The sequence below is a fragment of the Dermacentor andersoni genome, chromosome 10 (genome assembly GCF_023375885.2).
Source record: "Dermacentor andersoni chromosome 10, qqDerAnde1_hic_scaffold, whole genome shotgun sequence".
Lineage (NCBI taxonomy): Eukaryota > Metazoa > Arthropoda > Arachnida > Ixodida > Ixodidae > Dermacentor > Dermacentor andersoni.
In genome coordinates this window covers 53971668-53991799 of record NC_092823.1, presented here as the reverse complement: position 1 = coordinate 53991799, position 20132 = coordinate 53971668, and the positions used below count along the sequence as shown (strand labels likewise).

The 20132-nt window shown below is 44.5% G+C and overlaps 1 protein-coding gene across 3 annotated transcripts; it reads right to left on the bottom strand.

The window, feature by feature from the left end:
* Positions 1-8154: 8154 nt before the first annotated feature.
* On the bottom strand, positions 8155-20087 carry LOC140213614 (potassium voltage-gated channel subfamily KQT member 1-like). 3 transcript variants are annotated; one of them, XM_072284855.1, is made up of 5 exons: positions 19896-20087; positions 18452-18527; positions 16952-17046; positions 15149-15245; positions 8155-14645 (listed from the first exon to the last, which is right to left on the bottom strand). In XM_072284855.1, exons 1-5 carry the CDS (start codon positions 19922-19924, stop codon positions 14547-14549), a joined length of 396 nt encoding a protein of 131 aa, XP_072140956.1. In that variant the 5' UTR covers positions 19925-20087; the 3' UTR covers positions 8155-14546. The 3 variants fall into 3 exon arrangements, with proteins under 3 accessions (XP_072140956.1, XP_072140957.1, XP_072140955.1); XM_072284856.1 differs by having other exon boundaries at positions 19899-20083; XM_072284854.1 differs by lacking the exon at positions 19896-20087 and having other exon boundaries at positions 18452-19097.
* Between the last annotated feature and the right edge of the window lie 45 nt (positions 20088-20132).

Genomic DNA, 20132 nt, shown 5'->3' with positions numbered 1-20132 from the left:
GACCACCTTGCTAGCATAGAGGCAAACATAAGAGATGCGTGTATACATATGCAGTTCTTACTTTCGGTATTTCTAGATTTAGAGAAAGCACACGATACGACATGGCGCCTCGGGAGTTTGCGCGATCTTTCCGCTATTAGGGTTCGTGGAAATATGTTAAACACAGTGAAAATCTACTTATCCAACCACTCGTATCGTGTGAGAGTACGCCGTGCTTTATCTAGAACATTCACCCAGGAGACTGGCGTGCCGCAAGGGGGTGTGCTTAGTTGCACAATAATGTAAAAAATGCACTCCCTGTGCACAGTCATTCTACGCACCATGCTTTACTCTGTGTATGTCGATGATGTGCAGATAGGTTTCAAGTCATATAACATTGAGATCTGCGAACGACAGGTGCAGCTTCCATTAAACAAATTGTGTAGATGGGCGGATGTAGATTTGTTTAAAATAAATGCCCAGAAAAGTACATGTATACTTTTTTCAAACAAAGGAGGCATAACACAAGTGCCAAAATTTAACATTACCCGAGGGGAACTGTCTGCGAGCGGTGAACACAAATTCCTGGGAATAATTATAGACTCTAAGCTTACCTTCATCCCCCAACGCGCACAACATGGAGTAGTGATCGAAAATGTCTCCTGAACATGTACAGGAGCTTCGTCCGCTCTCGTCTTGACTATGGTGCTATAATCTATCATTCCTCAACGCCAAGCGCGCTAAAGGTCTTAGACCCAGTGCGCCACCTAGGTATCCGACTAGCGACCGGTGCTTTCAGGACAAGTCCTGTACAAAGTCTCTGTGTAGAATCAAACGAGTGGTCACTCATTTTACAGAGTTCATATTCCAGCTTGACATATTATTTGAATGTAAACTCGAATGTTGAGCATCCTTGTTACACAACTGTAAACGATGTCCTGTTCCAAAATTTTTAATAATCAGCCTACAGCCAGGAAGTCCCTCTCGCTCCGTGTAAGCAATCTTAGTGAAGAAATGTATGTCCCACTTGTAGAACAACATATAATTCTTCCAGTGAAGCTTTCACCGTCTTGGCAGTAGCAGCTAGTGGAATGTGTCATGTCGTTTATCGAAGTCAGTAAGCGTGCTCCTGAGATGCACATTCGAATGCGCTTCCGTGAACTTCGGTCGAAGTACTGCTGCCCGGAGTTTTACATCGATGCATCTAAGTCACAAGTCAGCGTTTCTTATGCAGCAGTTGGTCCGTCCTTTTTGGACTCTGGCATTCTGTGTGCGCAAACAAGTATCTTTACGACTGAAGCCTATGTACTATTATCGGCTCTGAAGCACATAAAACAAATAAAACTGGGAAAGTCGGTTATAGTTACCGACTTTCTAAACGTTGTCAAACCTTTAGTATCGCTAAAAAGCACAAATATTCTGTAATTATTGATCTTTATACGCTCTTGTGCGCTGTTTATGCATGCAATCAACGTGTCGTAATAGGCTGGGTGCCAGACACAGAGGTACTGAGGGTAATCTGCTCGCTGACGAAATCACCACATCCGCAGCAGCAAAAGATTTGAACTCTTCCATAGCTGTCCCCGCCACAGATTTGAAACCTTTCATACGGAAAAAAATTAATAGGCTATCGGCAACGCTTTTGGGACGCCCAAACATCCAATAAACTTCGTTTAATTAAGCCACAGCTAAGCACCTTCCCATCAACAATAAAATCAGGAGAAATCGATGTCTTGTTGTGTCGACTAAGCATAGGGCACACATACGGTACACACAACTTCCTGCTGACTGGTGATGACCCTCCTACATGTGGTAGATGTGGTGAAAGACTGACGGTCATTCACGTCCTTGTGGAGTGTACGGAAATAGAATGCTCGAGGAAAATACTTTACTTTGGCATATCGACTGCATATCCCATACATCCAGCACAGTTTCTTGGCACGAACCCATTATTCGACACCAAATCTGTTTTACATTTTTAAAATGGCGTTCTTACATTGCACATTATCAGACCACATGTTACGTAGTACAGCTTCTTACCATCGGCTGCTGCTGCTGCGTTTGTCACATCTACTATAGCACGTGTATCCAGACCCTTGCATTTAAGGGCTCTGTTGAGGCATCAGTGCTGTGTTGACTTACACACTGTATTACATCATCCCTGCGTTACAAAACATTTAGTATCATAGTCTCTGGTCATTCTCATTGTCATTGTCAATACTTATATTCTTTAAGCAATAGACAGTGTCTGATTTTAGGCCAATTAGCAGCCATGCCGTATCCACCATTCCAAGTACATTTCTCAATTTCATAAACAATTCGGTGAAAACCCATCACTGTATGTATGGCACCCTTTGGCCATATGTGGCCCTTGCGCCATGAAACCCCATATGTCATCATTAGATAAGGTAGGTACCTTATTAGATACCGTACTTTATTACATAAGACAGGTACCGTAGGTAGCTACCTACGTGACGTGTTTGTTGATGGCAAATTAAGATGAGATTTATCGCCATTATAGCCACATTTCTAGTGGAAATAGGAAGAATAAAGCGAACTCATTTATTTCAAAGAAATTGAAGGGAAGTTATTACGCTATTCTGACTAGTAACTTGCATTTTATGGCTGCAAATGAAAACAGGGGGGCTGGAAGATGTCGATTTGTTTTCGCACTGATGTTTGGGCCATGGTTATTTCTCAACGTCTGATATATCTGCTACACCTGCCGCACTACGGTCTGGTTCACCTACAAACAATGAACTGTGTTTTTGTTTATTCCTTTTAGTGAATGCGGTGCTGTGAAATGATAAGGCGAAGAGAGGGGACACTCTCTTTCATATTAGGTGATGGCATAAACTTGCTCAACTTTTTTCCCATTTTTTCTTAGACAGTTGGTTTATGGAATATTTGCCTTCCCGAGTGATGGCAACATTTTTTTGTGAGAAGTTGCTGACAAAAGTAATTCATTGCTTTTCGAGCATTGCTTTATCACCGGCTTTTGAAGGAGCTACGGCACACACCTCTTACTGAGCTGTCGCGACATCTAGGAAAGAACTCTGCTTATGTATTCTGTGTCACCGCACCGCCACTCTCCCAGGCGTCAGCGGGTGGTGACATGCGAGAAAAAAGAAACCGCCATGATCCCGTATAGAGTTGAGACAAGCGTCGTAAAGGCCTCGGAGTGCTGACACCACAATTTGAAATTCAATGCGTGGCTCACCACAGAACTGTCGCGAAAGAAGTTTTAAACTGTGAGCTCAAGCTCCCTTTACTCGGTTTCTGTTCTTTTCTTTTTTTGTGTTTTACACAAAGTTAAAAAAAGGTAGTCTTTGCGCTATTGAGCGAGAAAAATGTAAGCTAACAGTACCTTGAAAGAAGCGCCAACCGGGATAGCGAATAAATTCGTTCTGTGGTGCTCGATAACATACAGAGGTCTACAGGTTACCCCGATCCGTGGTAAGTTTCATCACCAGTGCAGTCTATACGGTGAGGTTTGCCAAGACATCCAGGCCTCATCGCAATAACATGTGTGATAATACGCGAACACCTGCAATGTCTGGCAAGGAAAAAAAGGTTTGTGAAAGAGTGAGTGCGCTATTCTCGATTAACCCTGCGCGGTAGATTAATGGCTGTGGTGTTGCACTGCTAAGCTCGAAGTATCAGGGTTGACATAGTGCCGAAATGCAAAAACGCTCGTGTACTTAGGTGGGATGTCACGTTAACGAAGCCGAGGTGAACTAAAGGTGTATCCCTAGTCTCTCACTACGGTGAAAATCACACGCAGATGGGGGTTTGGGCGCGTAGCAATCCAGGAGTTCATGAAATTTATCGATTTATTCTAAACTAAGCAGTCGCAGGAGAACCGGGTCATGATTGGGTATTCTCAATACGAACACAATTTACCTTGAGCACATTATGAAGTTATCGTCATCATCACAATCATCATCGATAACATAAGCTGTTACTGTCTCATTTGATAGGGTCGCACACGTCATGGGATGAGTGTGAATTCGGCTTCCACTGTCTGCCAGTTGTCTCTTATGGCTGATTTATTGCGCTTTACTCCTATTTTGCAGTAGTAATAATGTGAAGCTGATCGCAAATTAAATCAACATTTCTAATTATTTCCATGTTTCCAACTGCGTAAAACAATTATTTCCTCTATACCTTTCTTGGTTTAATCGTACGCACGATTAATAGGCATGTTTGTTATAAAAAAAAAAAGAGCGCTGCGGTTTCCCTGATTCTTCTGACCTGCCGCCTCCACAGGCTTGATCTTACTGCACATTGAAGGTGCAGATTTCATTGTTTTTATCCCGCCGTGATGCAACCTTATTGTGCCGCCTCTGGTTAGTGGTGGCTTTTACGAAATCCTACGCATTCCTTATCGGAGGGTATGACACATCTATTTCTTTCTCGTGCAGCACTCAAGAGACGATCGAACCGGTGTTGTGTTTTTATGATCGTTATGAAGACGAACGCGACGTTCTTCGGTGTGCGTTAAACCGATCAGACAGTAGACAATCTTCAGAGCCAACGATACTTGGACCATGGTCCAAGTATCGTTGGCCAAAGCGACGCGGGCATTTTTACGGTGTATAAAATCGACTAGCCTCAGTGACTGATTGTAGGCCGTGATGTGATGGACAAAACAGCGCGTTTGCATGACTAGTACTTGCTTTTCCCCTTTCCTTCATTTTCATTTCTTAACCCCCTTCCCCTCGTATAGCATAGCAAACCGGGCGCGCGTCGGCACACCTCCCTGCTTTTCTTGCTTCTTTTCCTCGTCCTCGTCCTCAGCCGGGCTAGTTATATGAAGCTTATATTTTGACTTCTCATGCATTGCATGAGCACGGCGTGCACAAGGACTTGAAACTTCAATGAAAGAGGATAGGAATGCACAAATGTTACTCTAGAAGCAAGGTTAGGGTTTTAGTTACAGGAGTACGAACCTAAGGTTGCTCGACTGGAACAGGCGAGTTGTAATAAGCCACGGGGAGCCTTCAGCGAGGTGGGCAGAAACGGGAGAACAGGTATGCAAAGATTATATTTAGTCCACTGTTTTGCGTGATGACCGTGAAAATGCATATGCATGCCGACGAAGTAACAAGGCACCACCATCGGCTCCCGGAGCATTGTCGAAGGCATATGTATGAATGTTTAAGCGAAGTGGCTGGTTGGAACAAGCACATGAATACAAGCAAACCCTAATACGTTCACGCCTGCCTGAACCAGTCTGTCACTGCGTTGAAACAGTCTTCAGTGTGTCTTACAAACAATGCCGCATACCGACACCCATCAACTTCCGAGGAGAGGATGATCCGAATATAAGCGGTCCTCCATCCAATGACTACTACGTCGACGTCATGCGCCAAGAGGAAACGCGTTCTCTACTGCCCAACAAAAATTATTAAAAAAAATCATGCAACTTTCACATCCAAGAAATCTGTATGTACAAAAGAGATTTCCTACAGAAACCCGAAACGTATGATACATCTAATGATATTATTGGGTATGGGAGGTTACTGAGTGTATGGGCCTTTTCAATAGGGAATTGCCAAGTTGTTGACAATGAGTAATTCTCGCGTCCAAAGGCACCAATGTGAATATGATTAGACCCGAATCTGTACTAGTGCCTGTATGTAGTATAGTATCTGTCAGTTTGTTTATGTAAATTATTTGTATTCAAGTTTTGTGTGCCGATACGTACCTAATGTGCCCTCTGAACTGGAACTGAAACTAGCCTCTGGCTATGGGTTTAATCACCTTTACGCCAACCTTACATGTACATATTTGAGAGATTAAATAAGATTCAAATAAACCCGCGTCGTGAGGGGCCATCAGGCTGAAACGCAACGCGAGGTCAAATCAGCTGTCGGAGAAGTTGGTCACTTGCCGTCAAACCTCGTTTGCCCGCGGAAAACCAGCGAAGCGCCCTAATCGCGCGGACAGCTGCTGCTCGGCTGCTCAAATTCAGTCGTCCCTAAAATGGGCCCGCAGTCCACTTGAGCTCGCTCGAGCGTGGCGAATTTCCCGCGCCACATGGATGTTGCCGAGGGTTTAACGCTGGAGGTAAAGCAGGCGTGTCGCCGCTTGCTAGATGGAGCTCGGCAAACCAATCGATAACTCTCGGCAAACGCCTGAGGCGGAGCGAGAGTGGAGACTCGTCACATTGCTCGTTAGCCTACTCCTAGGAATAAAAAAGAAAGGAAGAAAAGAATAAGAAGAAATGCGTGGGTGCTTCTCCCAGGTTTTCGAGTCCCTGCTTAGTGGCGAGGCTTGTAAAGCGCTTTGATCTCGAGGGTATGCGACCTCGCGTATTCCTCCGCCATGACTACACTGCGCGATTCGAATTCACTTGTTGTTCACTGTGCGCTTAAGCAAAAGGCTATTTGGAATAATAATAGCCGCTACGTCTACGCACCGACACGGAACTTGAGCGAGACGTTCAATTTGCGCTTTCTCTACGACCTACTGCCTCATGGCCGCAGCTTGCTTTGTCATTCCCAGAATTGTGGCCCTCGCAACGATACTAATGAGGATTCTGAAAATTTTGCTATTGTGACGTTTTTAGTTTCCTTTATTGAAATAATCATGCGCAGTGCTCGTTTATTTACAGATTGTTAACGGGATTCACCACCATAGGCTACACTAGCTTTTTGCGAACGCCTCTAAATGAAAGACACTTCCTAATTACCCTTCTTTCTTCTTACCCTTTCTCTCTCTGTCTCTCTTTGTCCTTTTAACAAACCATATTTTCCCGCCCCAGTGCAGGGTAGCAAACTAGAAATGCGCATCTGCCTAACATCCCTGCGCTTCCTTCCTTTCTCTCTTGTTTATCGACTGCGAATTTTCCAGAAATGAGCCGTAGTAACCACATGCGCCTCTAACGGCATGCCCTAAGTTTTACAAGCTTTTCTGCAACTGACAGCATTTGTGACGAAAAACCCTACCATGTGAACAAACATTTTGAAAGTGAAGCCTTGCTTGCCACTAGGCAAGTGTGCATTCCTGGGCAATCCTCCAGCAAGGGTATACTTGCGCTCTATAGGTTCGTCACTCCCAGACCTTCGTTGACGTAACTTTTTGACAGATGTCGCAGGCTACAGCTTTCATTCCCAGGATCTGGTTGATGCATTCACGGTGTAATGGCAGCTAACAAGCAGACCTTACGTTACGTGAATATTCCCTCTATTCGGAAATGCACCTTAAACAGAAGCCCATGCTTCACTTGGTCAAAGTAATGCCTGACATGAACGTGCCTAATGAAACTCAATGATCGTCTTCAACACGTGCATGAGGCGTCATCTAGATGAACTCAAGAATGGGCTTCAAATTGAGGCATATTTCTGAATACGGGGGTAAGTTCGCGGTCCCGTGTAACCGTTCTGTGACGTGAGCTTCCATCAGTGTTGAGCAAAATGCTGCGGAAATTCATGTAATAAATAAATACCGATCGAAAAAAATGCGATATTTCCACAACCAAGTGATCTGAGTTTTTTTCGTCGTCAATGTTTATTTGTATTTGGAGGCTTTCCTTTTTTTGAAGGAGACAAGGTGTCACGGAGAGCATGTATGATCGCTTATTCTTACAATAATATAAAACGCTCGTGGCTAGATACGTTCGGTTATTCATCACGAGTAACCGGTGTGGAAAATAGAACAGATCGCAATAGTTTACAATTACTTCATTGCGCTTTATTGGGATATCAGTTATACGAACGCTCGAGGGGCACCTCATTGCGATAATAAATTATACAGACAGAAGAGTCACGTTGATGCTGCCGCCGGTCTGTGGCCGGCTGTTGTCGACCGTGCAAAGTTAGCGGACGCGGAGGGATAGAAAAACATCTCTAGAGACGCGCTGCGCGTTTGCTTGCACAAACTACCAAGGGAGACGGACGCACCCTCACGCTCCATCGGCCTTGCGACGGAACCAGGGCAGTGCTATTAAGCGTTTCGCGCACGAACCGTAGTTCTACAGCTGTGCGCGCCGGCCACGCCCCGGTGTGCGCACCGTACATGCACCTCAGCTTCGGCGAAGTGTCCATCGCCCGTTCTGCTCGAGGACCACCGGAGGGTGAGTCAAGGCGGGCACAGTGACGGGAGAGGAGCTCTGTAGGCCCGCCACGTGGACCAAGCGTCGCTGCCAGTGGTCACGAGCGTGTACATTCCGTGGAAATAACGGCTGCGCAGACCCCACTTCTCTCACAGCATCTTTTTTATTGGTCCAGCATCATTGGTCAACATTTCTCACAGTGGCGTCGGTCTCGCGCGATTCTTTTCTACGTGCGTTGCTTGTTAACAAGTATGCAATTCAATTGGTCTATTTAACACTTCTGGCGTGTTAAGATCGCCAAACACTGCGTGTGAGTAGCCGGGGGGCTCGGTGGCAGGGTGGAGGTACGAGTTTATTGTATGCACGAACGATGTGCCACCAAAACCCGATTTGCTACGTTCGTACAGTGTGAATCGCGCCTGTCCAGAGAGGCCGAGTGGCTTGCCTGGTCAGCAAGTAAGGCTTTGCGCGCTGTAGCTTACTGGCAGCAGAACCAAACCACATAGCCTATAGCGAGCAGAAGACGCCGATCTTGCAGTAGATTCTACGCGACCGCGGTATCCGCTGGCCGGTGTTCATTTTAAACAGACAGTTTCCACGTGCTGCAAAGGCTGTACAATAGCGCATGCCACGAATTGGGTGAGGCTTCGCTTAACCGGTTCCACCCCTGTATTGAAATACTAACCTCGACTGGAAGCCCTTCCTGCACTTCGCCGATTTCAGTGCAGCACAACCCTTCGACTGAAGATGACGCCACGCTTCTCAAGCATCACCATGGAGTGTCTTTTAAACGCAGCGACTACTTCCCTCGAAGAGTGGCGCTGCAGTCCAGGAGGCTGGCATCGGCAGCACGTGTAGGAAGTCTAAAAAGCTGCAACGTCATACAGACAACATTAGGAATGACCATGTGCGGTCTTATTGCACCATCGGCCTGAAAGTTTTTATTTTTTCGCAAAAGGTGGCGACTCCATCTGTCGGCTCACCTATCTAGACACGTGCGATTCGCACTGTACATATGCTGTGCATGCTTCAATGCGGAAGCAAAACAACCTTCTTCATCAGAATCGCAGCTGGCAACGAAATGTCACCGCCTCGTGCAAGGTGAAAACGGGACAGATATGGCTCACGTTATTTGTACACTCTGAGTATAAATTGTCTCGTACAAAATAACCGTAGTCTTTCAGGTTGGATTCGGCGGTAGTTATAGAGGACGTGTTTGATCTCAGTGGCCTTCACAGTATCTACAAGTACTCTGTCGTATCTGTCGCACGGCTTCTCAGTTCAGCCATGAAAAGAAAATTGTCTCATACAAAGAAAAAGAGGAACAGCCACACAAATCGTCAAAGAAGGTGCAGATAAGCTTAGACATTTAAGAAATAAATTTTGGAACGGTTCATTATAGCCTTCGTCACAACAGATTAAAGCATGAGGTTGTGCCCCAATTTCCCTTTGTCTGCTACTTTCACTGTGACCTCTCTCAGGTGGAGGAAATATCCCTACGGAGTATGCATGCTGGGGTGGCCCTTAAAGCTTCTGTCACCTCAACCTACAGACTTCCAACAACTGTAGACCCAGTGCTACTGCAAAAAAGTATGCCGCTCCAGCATCTATGGGATGATAGTCACCTCTCGCAGTGGCTTTGCACAGTAAGAAAAGCTTACTTCAGGGAGAATGGTAACAGATGCCAAGCCATAATCTAATCAGATATCAAAACCAAAACAAGACTAATGTTCACAGAGACATGTGAGTTTCAAATAATAAACAATGGGCAAGCAAGGAATGTCCCAGAGGTAAATGTTATGACAAGAGGGCTTGCCTTCCCCTACTCAAGTTGCCAGCTTGGTATGCGCCTCTTAAATCATTCAGAATGGGGCAGAGCCAGCTACGCGTACACAAACACTCGCTACGCGTTACATAAACAAAGATAAGAAGAGCATTTGCCACCGTGACGAAGTTCATTTGCAGGACGTTGGCTCCCTCGACATTCCCTTTTATCCCCTGACGAAAGAGTTATATGCGTTCTGTAATGGACAACAAATTCGCTATGTCCTCAACAAAGTGTTTACGTGCGGAAGACCTCCCCGGTTTTATATGAGTGTTCGTACATGACTTCGGGCCAACGGTTCCGCTGAACAAACAAAAAAAAAGGATAAAGAGAAAGAAAGCTTTCACATGTGCGATTGCATTCTATGTATGGCGGCACGCCTCTGCAGCAAGTTCGCGTCTGAGATCGCACATGAGGTTCTAAAAGTAATCATTACCTGTATATGTCACCGCAAAACGATGACAACCGCTGAAATGCCGGATAATGTAGGAGCGAGAATAGACGACCGCCAGTGTTTTGCTCCATGGCGAGGTGCTAATGTTCCCCGACGAGCAGTCACTGAAATCCAGGAGTAGAGCGAAATGCTGAATATTGAGTTAACGGCTAGTGGCGATGGCCCTTCAGAAATGTAACACGGGGAGTTAAATTATTTGCACACGTGCTCTGTACTAACCTCGTGAAAGGCCGGGGAAGAAAATGATTAGACAATCTGTATCACGCTTTACTAAGAACGGTACAGAAATAGTATACCATAAAAAAGGTACGGTATAGTTAGTTGTTTCTGGGGCAGCATTTGACTAGGGCCATCCACACAGTATGGCTTTTTCACGCGTAACAGGAGTAAAAGCCTTCAAATCAGCACAGGTCGCTGCAGAAGGCGCTGGCCCGCAACACGTCGCCATGTTGCCGTGCTCTAGATAGCACTGACGGGGGCCGTCTATTATCTTATGTGGGCTAACGCAACCTTATTAACAATTACTAGAACATGTCCCATGCCTACGTAAGCTCGCATACGAAAGCTGCAATAGCGATGCAATGTAGTCTCTCTTAAGAAAGCATAAAAGCTGACCGCGAAAACAGCAATTGCTAGGAAATACCATTCTTACGAATAGCATCTTAAGAGCGGTGTATATATATTCTCAATAAATAAAATTGAACGTCCCATTGGTACGCTTAGTGACCTCTGGCCAATACATGGCGAAAGATTTGCGCCCGGCTGAATACGTTTCTCAAATGAATAATTATTCTGGCAACAGCTCATTTACCAAAGTAGTTACTAAGCAATTGCCACATCAAAATGCGCCGAATTAAGAAGTATACCATACTAATACCAGGTGCTATCAACGTTATTAAAATCGTATAGGGTATCTTGATGTCGCTTGTTTGTATATTCAGCATTTTCAGTTTCTTCCTTTAAGGAAACTGAACGGCCAGGGACAAAAGATGCTCAGTGCGCCTGACCAGGTGCTTGACCTCATGCGTCTTATAGAAGACGAGAATGGCAAAAACAGCAGATATACCGAAAATGTTAACATAAGTATTATGCATAACATCGCAGAATTCCTTAACTATGGGGAAAGATGAGGTTGTGATTTCGTTAATAGATGGATCACTAATCACTTTTCACAGTTACGTTCTCGGAAATTTGTATTGGCACACTCAAGTAGGCTTAGTGAATTGACCTGACAAAAATCGATAAGGGACTATTTTACAATGACCTAATACAATAATAGGTCGCTCCTTATCACAATAAGTAACTGTTCTGGCATAGAGTCGAAAGCCTTTCTTGCGTTAGCATGAGAAAGTCTTTTCGAAATATATGTTTTATATAGAGTTTATACTGACGGAAAGAATCTTAGCGTGGCGCTTCTTCTATAAAACTATTTATTTGAGGGCCGAATTTACTAATTTATAGCCGATAAATGATGCGAGTACTCACTAATTTATTTTGCATCACCCCCGCTCTCTTAACTTACTTCAACGAAGTAGGAAAACGTTTGAACTGTGTACAAGATGCATAATTAATGCACAGACATTCTTTGACTATAATAGGCCATGATTTGAACTGTATACATTTTAAGCATGATTTTTCTGGTGACAATCATTGTAGCTCTGGCTCATAAAGAAAGAAGGTTCATGTTATACGAAAGAACAAGCACACTGAAGAATAAAGATTGAGAACATATAAAGAAACACTACCATATTCACTCATATGCTTTATACAAGGTGGACGTCTGTACGAAGACGCTATACCAGGCCATGGTGCACAGGGAGGCGAGATGGGCAATGCTCAGGAGTTTCGTACGCGCGAAAAAAAGTCACTGCATCAAAGAAGTACTGGCTTTACATCGACTATTAACTGTTTTAATAAATGAATGTACTCCACCCCAACATCCGTGCAAAAATATAGTAGCAAGCCCCCAGAGCACACTAAATCAATTATTACATTACCTTTTGTGCGAGACAGTTTCAGTTTCGTTTTCGAGAATTTGTGTGTTTGTCGGGACGTCAAGTCTGAGAAGGTGGTCACGTGAGAGCAGGACATTTTGGCGCTTTGGAAATTGCTCTGGCTCGCTCGGTTGTCTACTGTGCTGCTACATCGGGTCTCAAAATAAGTTGCAACACAGCAGACTACCCAGCGAGGCAGAGTGAATGTCTAAACGGCACCTTGCGCTCTTCCCACGTGACCAGCTCTTTAGCCTTGACGTCACGAGGCATACATCATCATCATCATCAACAGCCTGGTTAAGCCCACTGCAGGGCAAAGGCCTCTCCCATACTTCTCCAACATGGTGCATACACCTCCTTGCAAATGAAACCAAATGGCTGCGTAAAAGAATTCATATAGCAAATTATTTAAACCACTCTAAGGCTTGCTGCTATTACCGCATAAATTTTGGGCTCGACAACCTTTAGTTCGAACAAACAACAGTTGACCATGTCGTGCCAGTACTCGTATAAGTTGTTTCCCAGATAAGTGCCCTCAAATATGAGCAAACGCGAGACGTCTGTGATGGCTTTTTTAAAGCTTTTTAGGAAAACATTTTGATATGTAATTCCAACGTGGTCTTCGAAAGGCATTAAAACGATTATATGCATACCCAACTTCTTGAAGTTAATAATGGGTGAGTGCCTAACCGTTGCTTCTCTTTACTTGGTCCTCGCGAGGCAATAAGTTGCGCTATAAAGTTAGACGCTACCTACATAAAGCATACCTTGTAGCTTCATATAACGATACGTATACTGAATGTAGGTTCCATGATTTCTTGATGACTAAAGAGATCACTGGTCGCCCCGAGAAAAAAATATTTCACCTTAGAGTAGAGTGAATTGAAAACAATTCTGATGCGTAGACAATGATTAATTACGTTTGTTTGCATGAACCATACGCATATATTCAATACGGCTTGTTGCTTCTATGACTATGTAGAAAATTTAAGAGCTTGAGTCCTTGGCTCTCACTAGGTTGATGGATCAACTCGCAGTCCTCTAAACGCTCATACATGCTGCTTTCATGAAGGTTGGGTACCACTTATATCGTGGCGATGCTCACTCTAATGTGACGTACAAAAGTGTCACGCATTTTAACGTAGTGCATGTAAGCCTTCTTTGTCGCGAAAGCGCAGAAGGCTATATACCGATTGAAGCAGCTGTGTCAGCATAGAGGATGCTATCGCAGCAGTAGAAACAATGCTGTGTCGTGAAAACGGCACAAACTCTCATCGAAAAAAGAAAAAAACAATCAAGTCGTACAACACACACCACCACGCAAATGTGACGCGAATCTGTACCTGGCCTATATAAATCTGTTATCATTTAGTGCCTCCATCCACTCTGATTAGAGATGGGCAATTCTCCACGATAACCTATCGATCGCCGTAGTCGAGCGCAACGAATGCGTTAAAACACAAAAACAGTAACCATCGCCTTCCCTGGAGAATATTATCATATATACATATTACCTAGCAAATTGCACTGATAGGTCATGCTTCAGTGTTAGAGGTGAGATCGCCTGAATGAAGTAGCCATTTAAGACTATCTTGCATTTCCATTTGGTAGTTTTTGGAAATATCTTCTACTATCTTTGTAATTCAATCTCGCAGACCTTACCTGGTTTGAATTTGGATCTCTTAAGTGTTCGTCATGCAAGCAAGTGGTGTTGGCTGAACGTTACTGTGTTTCCGCGAGAACTCTACAGTACTGATCGTTGAACTGCATTGAAGAGCGGGAGGCATTGTGTTACTGAACGACCAAGTTAAGTTTTGTAACGTCTTACATTCTCAAAGTGTGCTTTGAATGGGTAGCTTGCTCATAATCAATGATAAATTGAGCAAGCGTGAAAAGCACGAGAACGATACAGAAAAATAAAGAAAGGTATTGCGTTCTCAACGCCATCATGGAGATGGAACAACTGGAAGGTAAAACGACGCCATCTGGTGTTGAAGGGCAACTGACATGATTTCTCGCAAAGGACCATTGCGACACCTCCGCGAATCACTACCACCCTGACCACGAGTGAATCGGACAGCTTCGGATTCGAAAACGTCGATCGGCCGCTAGACGCATCTCCTGTATCTCTTGGCCAAGCTGCAGATGCATTGGATGTAGATCGGATTCAGGGGCAAGACAAAACTGCTTGGCTTTCAGCGCCTGCTTCTTGTTCTTCACTGCGGAGCCATCGCTTCAAATGTCGTACTCCGGTCCGTGGTCGGCTTTGTGTCCGCTGGTGATTAGTTCCAGCATAGACAGAACCCTGTCCACTTTTCGCTCCAAGGACACGAGCTGCGAGTAAAGAACAATGCGCTTATTTGAAATGTCGACCGCTTTGTAGGCCCGTACGCTCCTGGAAGCAATATAGTCCTTTGATTCAATGGCCCGGTTACTAATGGAGAGGCATATGGTGAAAGTGGTATCCTTATTTTAGGCTTTCGTGAGCGGTGTGCTATCTGGGAATGCGGATACAAAGGGAAACAAAGTGTCCTATACTGGCACTTGGTATTCATTACTAATAAAGAACTCTTCTTTAGGCACAGAGATATCATTTAATAATTTGGTTGGGGGGGGGGGAAGCCAATGAAAATTTCAAGTTGCCAGCTACATTTATAGCAAGCAAGCAAAGCAAAGCAAAGCAAATCAACTCAAATAAATAAATAAATAACATTTACCTCGCTTTCCAACAGAGCACTTTGTCAGCGATTTAGTAGAATAGAATACACGCATTACGCAAGCAGCCCTGATATCTTGATCAGAGATTTTTGTTAGCGGTGAGCAATGTGTAAAAATACCTGCATTTCCATTCGATGCAGCCTGGCTCCAACAGTCATTGGCTTCATGCCTTTTTCGTTCAGATAGGAACCAGGTTTCCCAAGCGTCTGGTCAAGCCTGAGGCAAGATGAAAAGAGAGAGAGAAGGAGTTGGTAGAAAAAAATGGGCTGATTATTTATTGCATTTTATACAATGTGTAATACCTCATTGACGAACGGGTAATTTTGCCTACACTCTGTTGAATTCCTCAACACAACGCTACCACCGTTGTCCCGGTCGGTTGCCATTGTCAATGAAGGCGCAACAACATTAAATTGAAAGGGTGAGTCGGAATCGAGCGATCAGATACGTTTTAGGTTCTAGGCAAGTGTTTGTTAATATTTCTATTCTGAATAGGAATCATTTAAAAATTATCCTAAATAACACAGGCTGACCCTGTTTGGCACATCGATGTCAAAATTATGACGGCTCAATTTTGTGTTCAGCCTGAGTTAGTAGAGGATTAGAAATTTAAATGTAATTTAAAGAGAAGAGCTGATAATAGATCACTATTTGTTGCTGGCCTGATTGATTCATAGTTACCACCGTGAAAAGTACACCAAATGACATGACGTCATGACAAGACAGGTCTTATCTATAAATGGAATTGTTTGGGTCATTTTATGGTATAATAGCTGACAGCCTGCTTAAGTCTGTTGTGGTTCCGTTAAGAGTATGATTGCTTTCTTTAGGCGCTGTTTCTGCGAACATATGGTGTTAACAAATCCTTCATCCATGAAAGTGGCTGCTTTCTAGGCAAGGAATTAAAAAAAACGTGATAGTTGACTCAGGCGGAAGGTTTAGTAAGGAGCTCGTGTTGAATCTGTGTCCCGGCATTGCCCTTATTTCCACTGAATACCTAACTCCAAAGAGCAGTGCGTGACCGCACTGAATGATACGAACTTGTTCGTTTCAACTGCCGCTGCAGTTATTTCAAGGTTTTACATCAGCGTACGAGGGTCTGTGTTGAAATATCACTCGGGAGCCAAAACCTAGCGAAGAGACGAGGGTTTCACAAGTGCTGCTAAAGATAATTCACTCATAGAAATCAAAGAGTCTCAACGCAGTCGTCAGACAGAGCTTCTGTGTTCTTTTCTTGTGTCGTTGATATGCGTCGTCTCAGTTCTAAATAGCGAAATACTGAAAGCTCACTTACTAGAGAAGCACTTGCTCTTTGAAGTGCTATTAGTCTCAGTGAAAACTGTCATTGCCTAGCGGTGTCATTACTAGTCGAGTGACAATTAGAAGACTGGTATATATGCAGCTGCGTCTCTTATTACCATTCACCAGTCTTTCTTTCTTCCGGCTTTCTTCCCTAAGCCCAGAGTGGCAGTCCAGAGCAAGTTAAGTTTGTCTGAATAAATTTTTATCTCCCTTCTGAAGCCATACAGCAAGGGCATTTTACGTAGGTTTGACAATAACTATGTTCGTTGTTTTGCTCAAAGAATAAACTGTTCACTATCTGCGCAGAATCCCTCTCTCCCATTACCATGCGCGCAGTTGCTCGTAACACAGTTACAATCTACGCAGTTACTACATGTCGGGACGGTTGCTGTCGGCACAGTAGAATAGTTAGTTTGCATTTTTATACACAGCTTGTCCGTTCAGTTTGACGATGAACTTATACGTGAACTCACAATTGCAGTCATTGCAAAATAAAAAAAACTTTTAGTGTTATTTCTTTCACTGCTATAACCTTCGCCCTGGAGAATAACTACTGAGCGTATTTACTATTACTACCCAACCCTGGGTCGTTCTAGTTTATGAAAAGCAACTGTTCTTACCTCCGCTGTAGCTCCTTTATTCGCACCATCATGTTTACGTGCCCTTGAGAATACTGTTCGATGACGTCACGAACGTCGTAGGGCTTACGTGCTTGCTGAAACAAATAGGACACATTTTATTGCACCGTTCCTAGGTCATGTAGGATGCGAGATTTGACAATCTCCATTACTTTGCGAATTGTGCGTTTGAATTTCAACCGGTCTTGTTTATGAAAAAAAAAAGAAGCAGACAGAAAGTGGGAGTCCCAATTGTTTGATATCGAGGTGGCGTGACAATCGTCTGCTGCGCCAATGATGAAGACGACGGCTCCTGAACCTGCATCAAGGGATTTTGGAGCGCACCAGTGCGCGCGACAAATTCTAATTGATTGCTTCCTCTCATTCTTGTTCGTCTCGATTAATCATTCGACTCGTGGGGCTGGTCCCGGAATGTGGGTACTCGTCAAGACAACAGTAACAACAGCGCCCGGCCAGACGAGGCTCCTGATCCCCGAGAAGTAATTATAGATTGTAGCCGCAACGGCTCCCACTTCCAACCGCATTCGCAACACACACACAGAAAAAGAAAAGTGTTTCATCGACTATCTATTCCGACTATCTATCTATCGACTATCTAGTTCCTCGCTTTTCTTTTTCTTGATTTTTTTTTAACCAGCGATGGCTTGTGTAAAGTCATTTATGGGAATTCGAATGACAATATCTAGCATTTACTAGAGTACCAACGTAGCTCTACGGATACCGTTGAATGTGGCGCATCATCGCTTCCAGAAGGCGCCCAAAACGAACTGGAGCCAATTTCCGGCAAGTGCGCTATAGTGACGATCAGATGACGGACAACGAGAGACGACTTACCGTTCTCGGATAAACGCTATCTGCCTTCCGACTGCGTTCGCCCCGTTTACAGGTGAACCGCGTGCGCAATAATGTCACAGCAGCGCAATGCCGTAGTGCGACGCGCTACAACCTTTACCCGTGTTGCATCCATTCTCATGTGATGGCACTGAGACAGCGGCCGTGCCTGTTTCTTAGCGTGCACGTCTTGGCCTTGCGAGTGGCGGAGACCAAAGGCAAGACATCTCGCATTGGCTCTCTAACCTGGGATGCGATGCGCTAGCCATTTACTTGAATTCGACTAAAGGCGCCTTCATACACTCGGGCCGCTTCCACCCACCAAATTATTGCGATGTGTATTTCTCCAACAAATTATTCTCCTTGATATATATGTGACGAACAAGAATGGTGGTGGGATGCGCTACTGTTGCATTCATGTAAAGGCGCGACTTGGGACGCGATTAGTTAAAAAAGCACAATGAGAATAGCCACTCTCACATTCATGCAAGGGGGGCTTATGTGATTCGGTGTTACGTGCTATTACTGTTCCACATTCGCTTGCAGTTAATATGAGCCAATACCCAGTCACCTCGAGCTTTGTCTTGCCGCGTTCCTTTTTTTTTGTTTCTGTTTTTTTTTTCCTACCGGGTTTGTCAAGCAGTGACGTACCTGAAATTTTCTTCGCGCCACGAAGTACTTGATCTTGCGTATTCCGCGAATGGCATTTTTGTGTGCTTCAGTCAGGCTGCGGAAACAAGAAAGAGAATGCATAAAAAGTCTATTGAGCCCCTTCCGTTGCATCGCCACTTCTTCTATTATTTACATTGCCGATGGGAAAGTGGTGCCAGTAAACGCTGCCTCTATGTTACTATTCCCACAGCCAAACATTCATTGCAATTTGAACGACTTAGATTTTGTACCGAGAAACAAAGAATTTTTAGCGCTTGAGGGGTAAGCGGAGCAAGTATGCGTTCAGTGCCATTGAGATGGCGCAGCTCCCTGGTAGACTTTTCGTGGTCAGTGCGGCGTGATGTTTTGGCACATTGGTCAGTTCTTTAGTAATCAGCAATGAGGCACGTGAAAGAACTCCAGATGGCGACATTTGATCCTGATTCCTTCACCCTACTGGCTCTCGTAACCCACGTGTTGCACTGGAGCGCTAACCAAACTCACTCACTCACTCACTCACTCACTCACTCACTCACTCACTCACTCACTCACTCACTCACTCACTCACTCACTCACTCACTCACTCACTCACTCACTCACTCACTCACTCACTCACTCACTCACTCACTCACTCACTCACTCACTCACTCACTCACTCAATCAATCAATCAATCAATCAATCAATCAATCAATCAATCAATCAATCAATCAATCAATCAATCAATCAATCAATCAATCAATAGCCCATTACTATCGTCGAAAATGTCACCCGATACAATCACGTCCCTACTGCACTGTCTGCACCTTCTCCATTTCACTAAGCATGAAAAGCGTAAACACCTGTTTCAGCTATCGGCTACGTGGAAAACAGGCCAATTTTCTCACCGTATTGCGGGAACTATTTGAACACCGTTGTGAGAGGATGTTCACGACACGTTAGGAAGGTTCGTAGGCGCAATTTGATTTTGTTATTTATCAATGGAAAGCTCTTTTTACGTCGAAAAGAAAACAATTCTGACAGACAGGACGACGCTCCCTCCACTGAGCCCCCATATGGGTGATTGGCCATTGTGTTTTGTGGCAAGAGTACGAGTTGGTGGATTTTTCTACCTCAGGTTGGCGCATCGCTACAATAACATGCAGCTGTTAGTCAGTTATGTAGTCGTTTCGTTTCCGTCGTCTCTGTGCTACGTTATGCTGGCCACACCCAGGGCTTGATCGCCAACAAGCGGTCGGGTGAACAAGAGTTCCTGACGCGTCCACATATCAGCCGCAATCAGCCTCAAAAGTACGGCCGTGCACCGTAATACACATGTATCAGTTCTGGCCATTTGTCCCACTACCCCATTAAAAGCAACAACAGCCCCAACTCGTAGCGGGAGGATTATGCAGAGGGCGCTCAGATGCGCGAGGTAGAAAACGCGGCAGTCCAAGTTACTACCACTACCTGGTCACTTGAGGCGATTCGTCCATGTCGATCTCGACGAATTCGTTGTTTGCGTCGTGACAGTTCGCGCTGGACGTCGATATCGTTTTTCTTCGCTGCCCTGCGTTGAACGAGAACGGAGGAACTAAACACTCTTATGATTGTCGAGACCTTCAGAGCGATAGTTAGGTGCGGTCGCATACCAGCGGCTAACTAATCTATACTGCGTCGCTACAATCACATTAATGAATCATT

What these genes read in the sequence shown, in the direction of transcription:
- LOC140213614 (XM_072284854.1), bottom strand. Translation starts at nt 18,583, where the DNA reads ATGCAACGGAAGGGGCTCAATAGACTTTTTATGCATTCTCTTTCTTGT. An exon ending in TGGCGCGAAGAAAATTTCAG is followed by an intron (nt 17,047 to 18,451) that starts GTACGTCACTGC and finishes TATTTGTTTCAG; the next exon opens with CAAGCACGTAAGCCCTACGA. An exon ending in ATAAAGGAGCTACAGCGGAG is followed by an intron (nt 15,246 to 16,951) that starts GTAAGAACAGTT and finishes ATCTTGCCTCAG; the next exon opens with GCTTGACCAGACGCTTGGGA.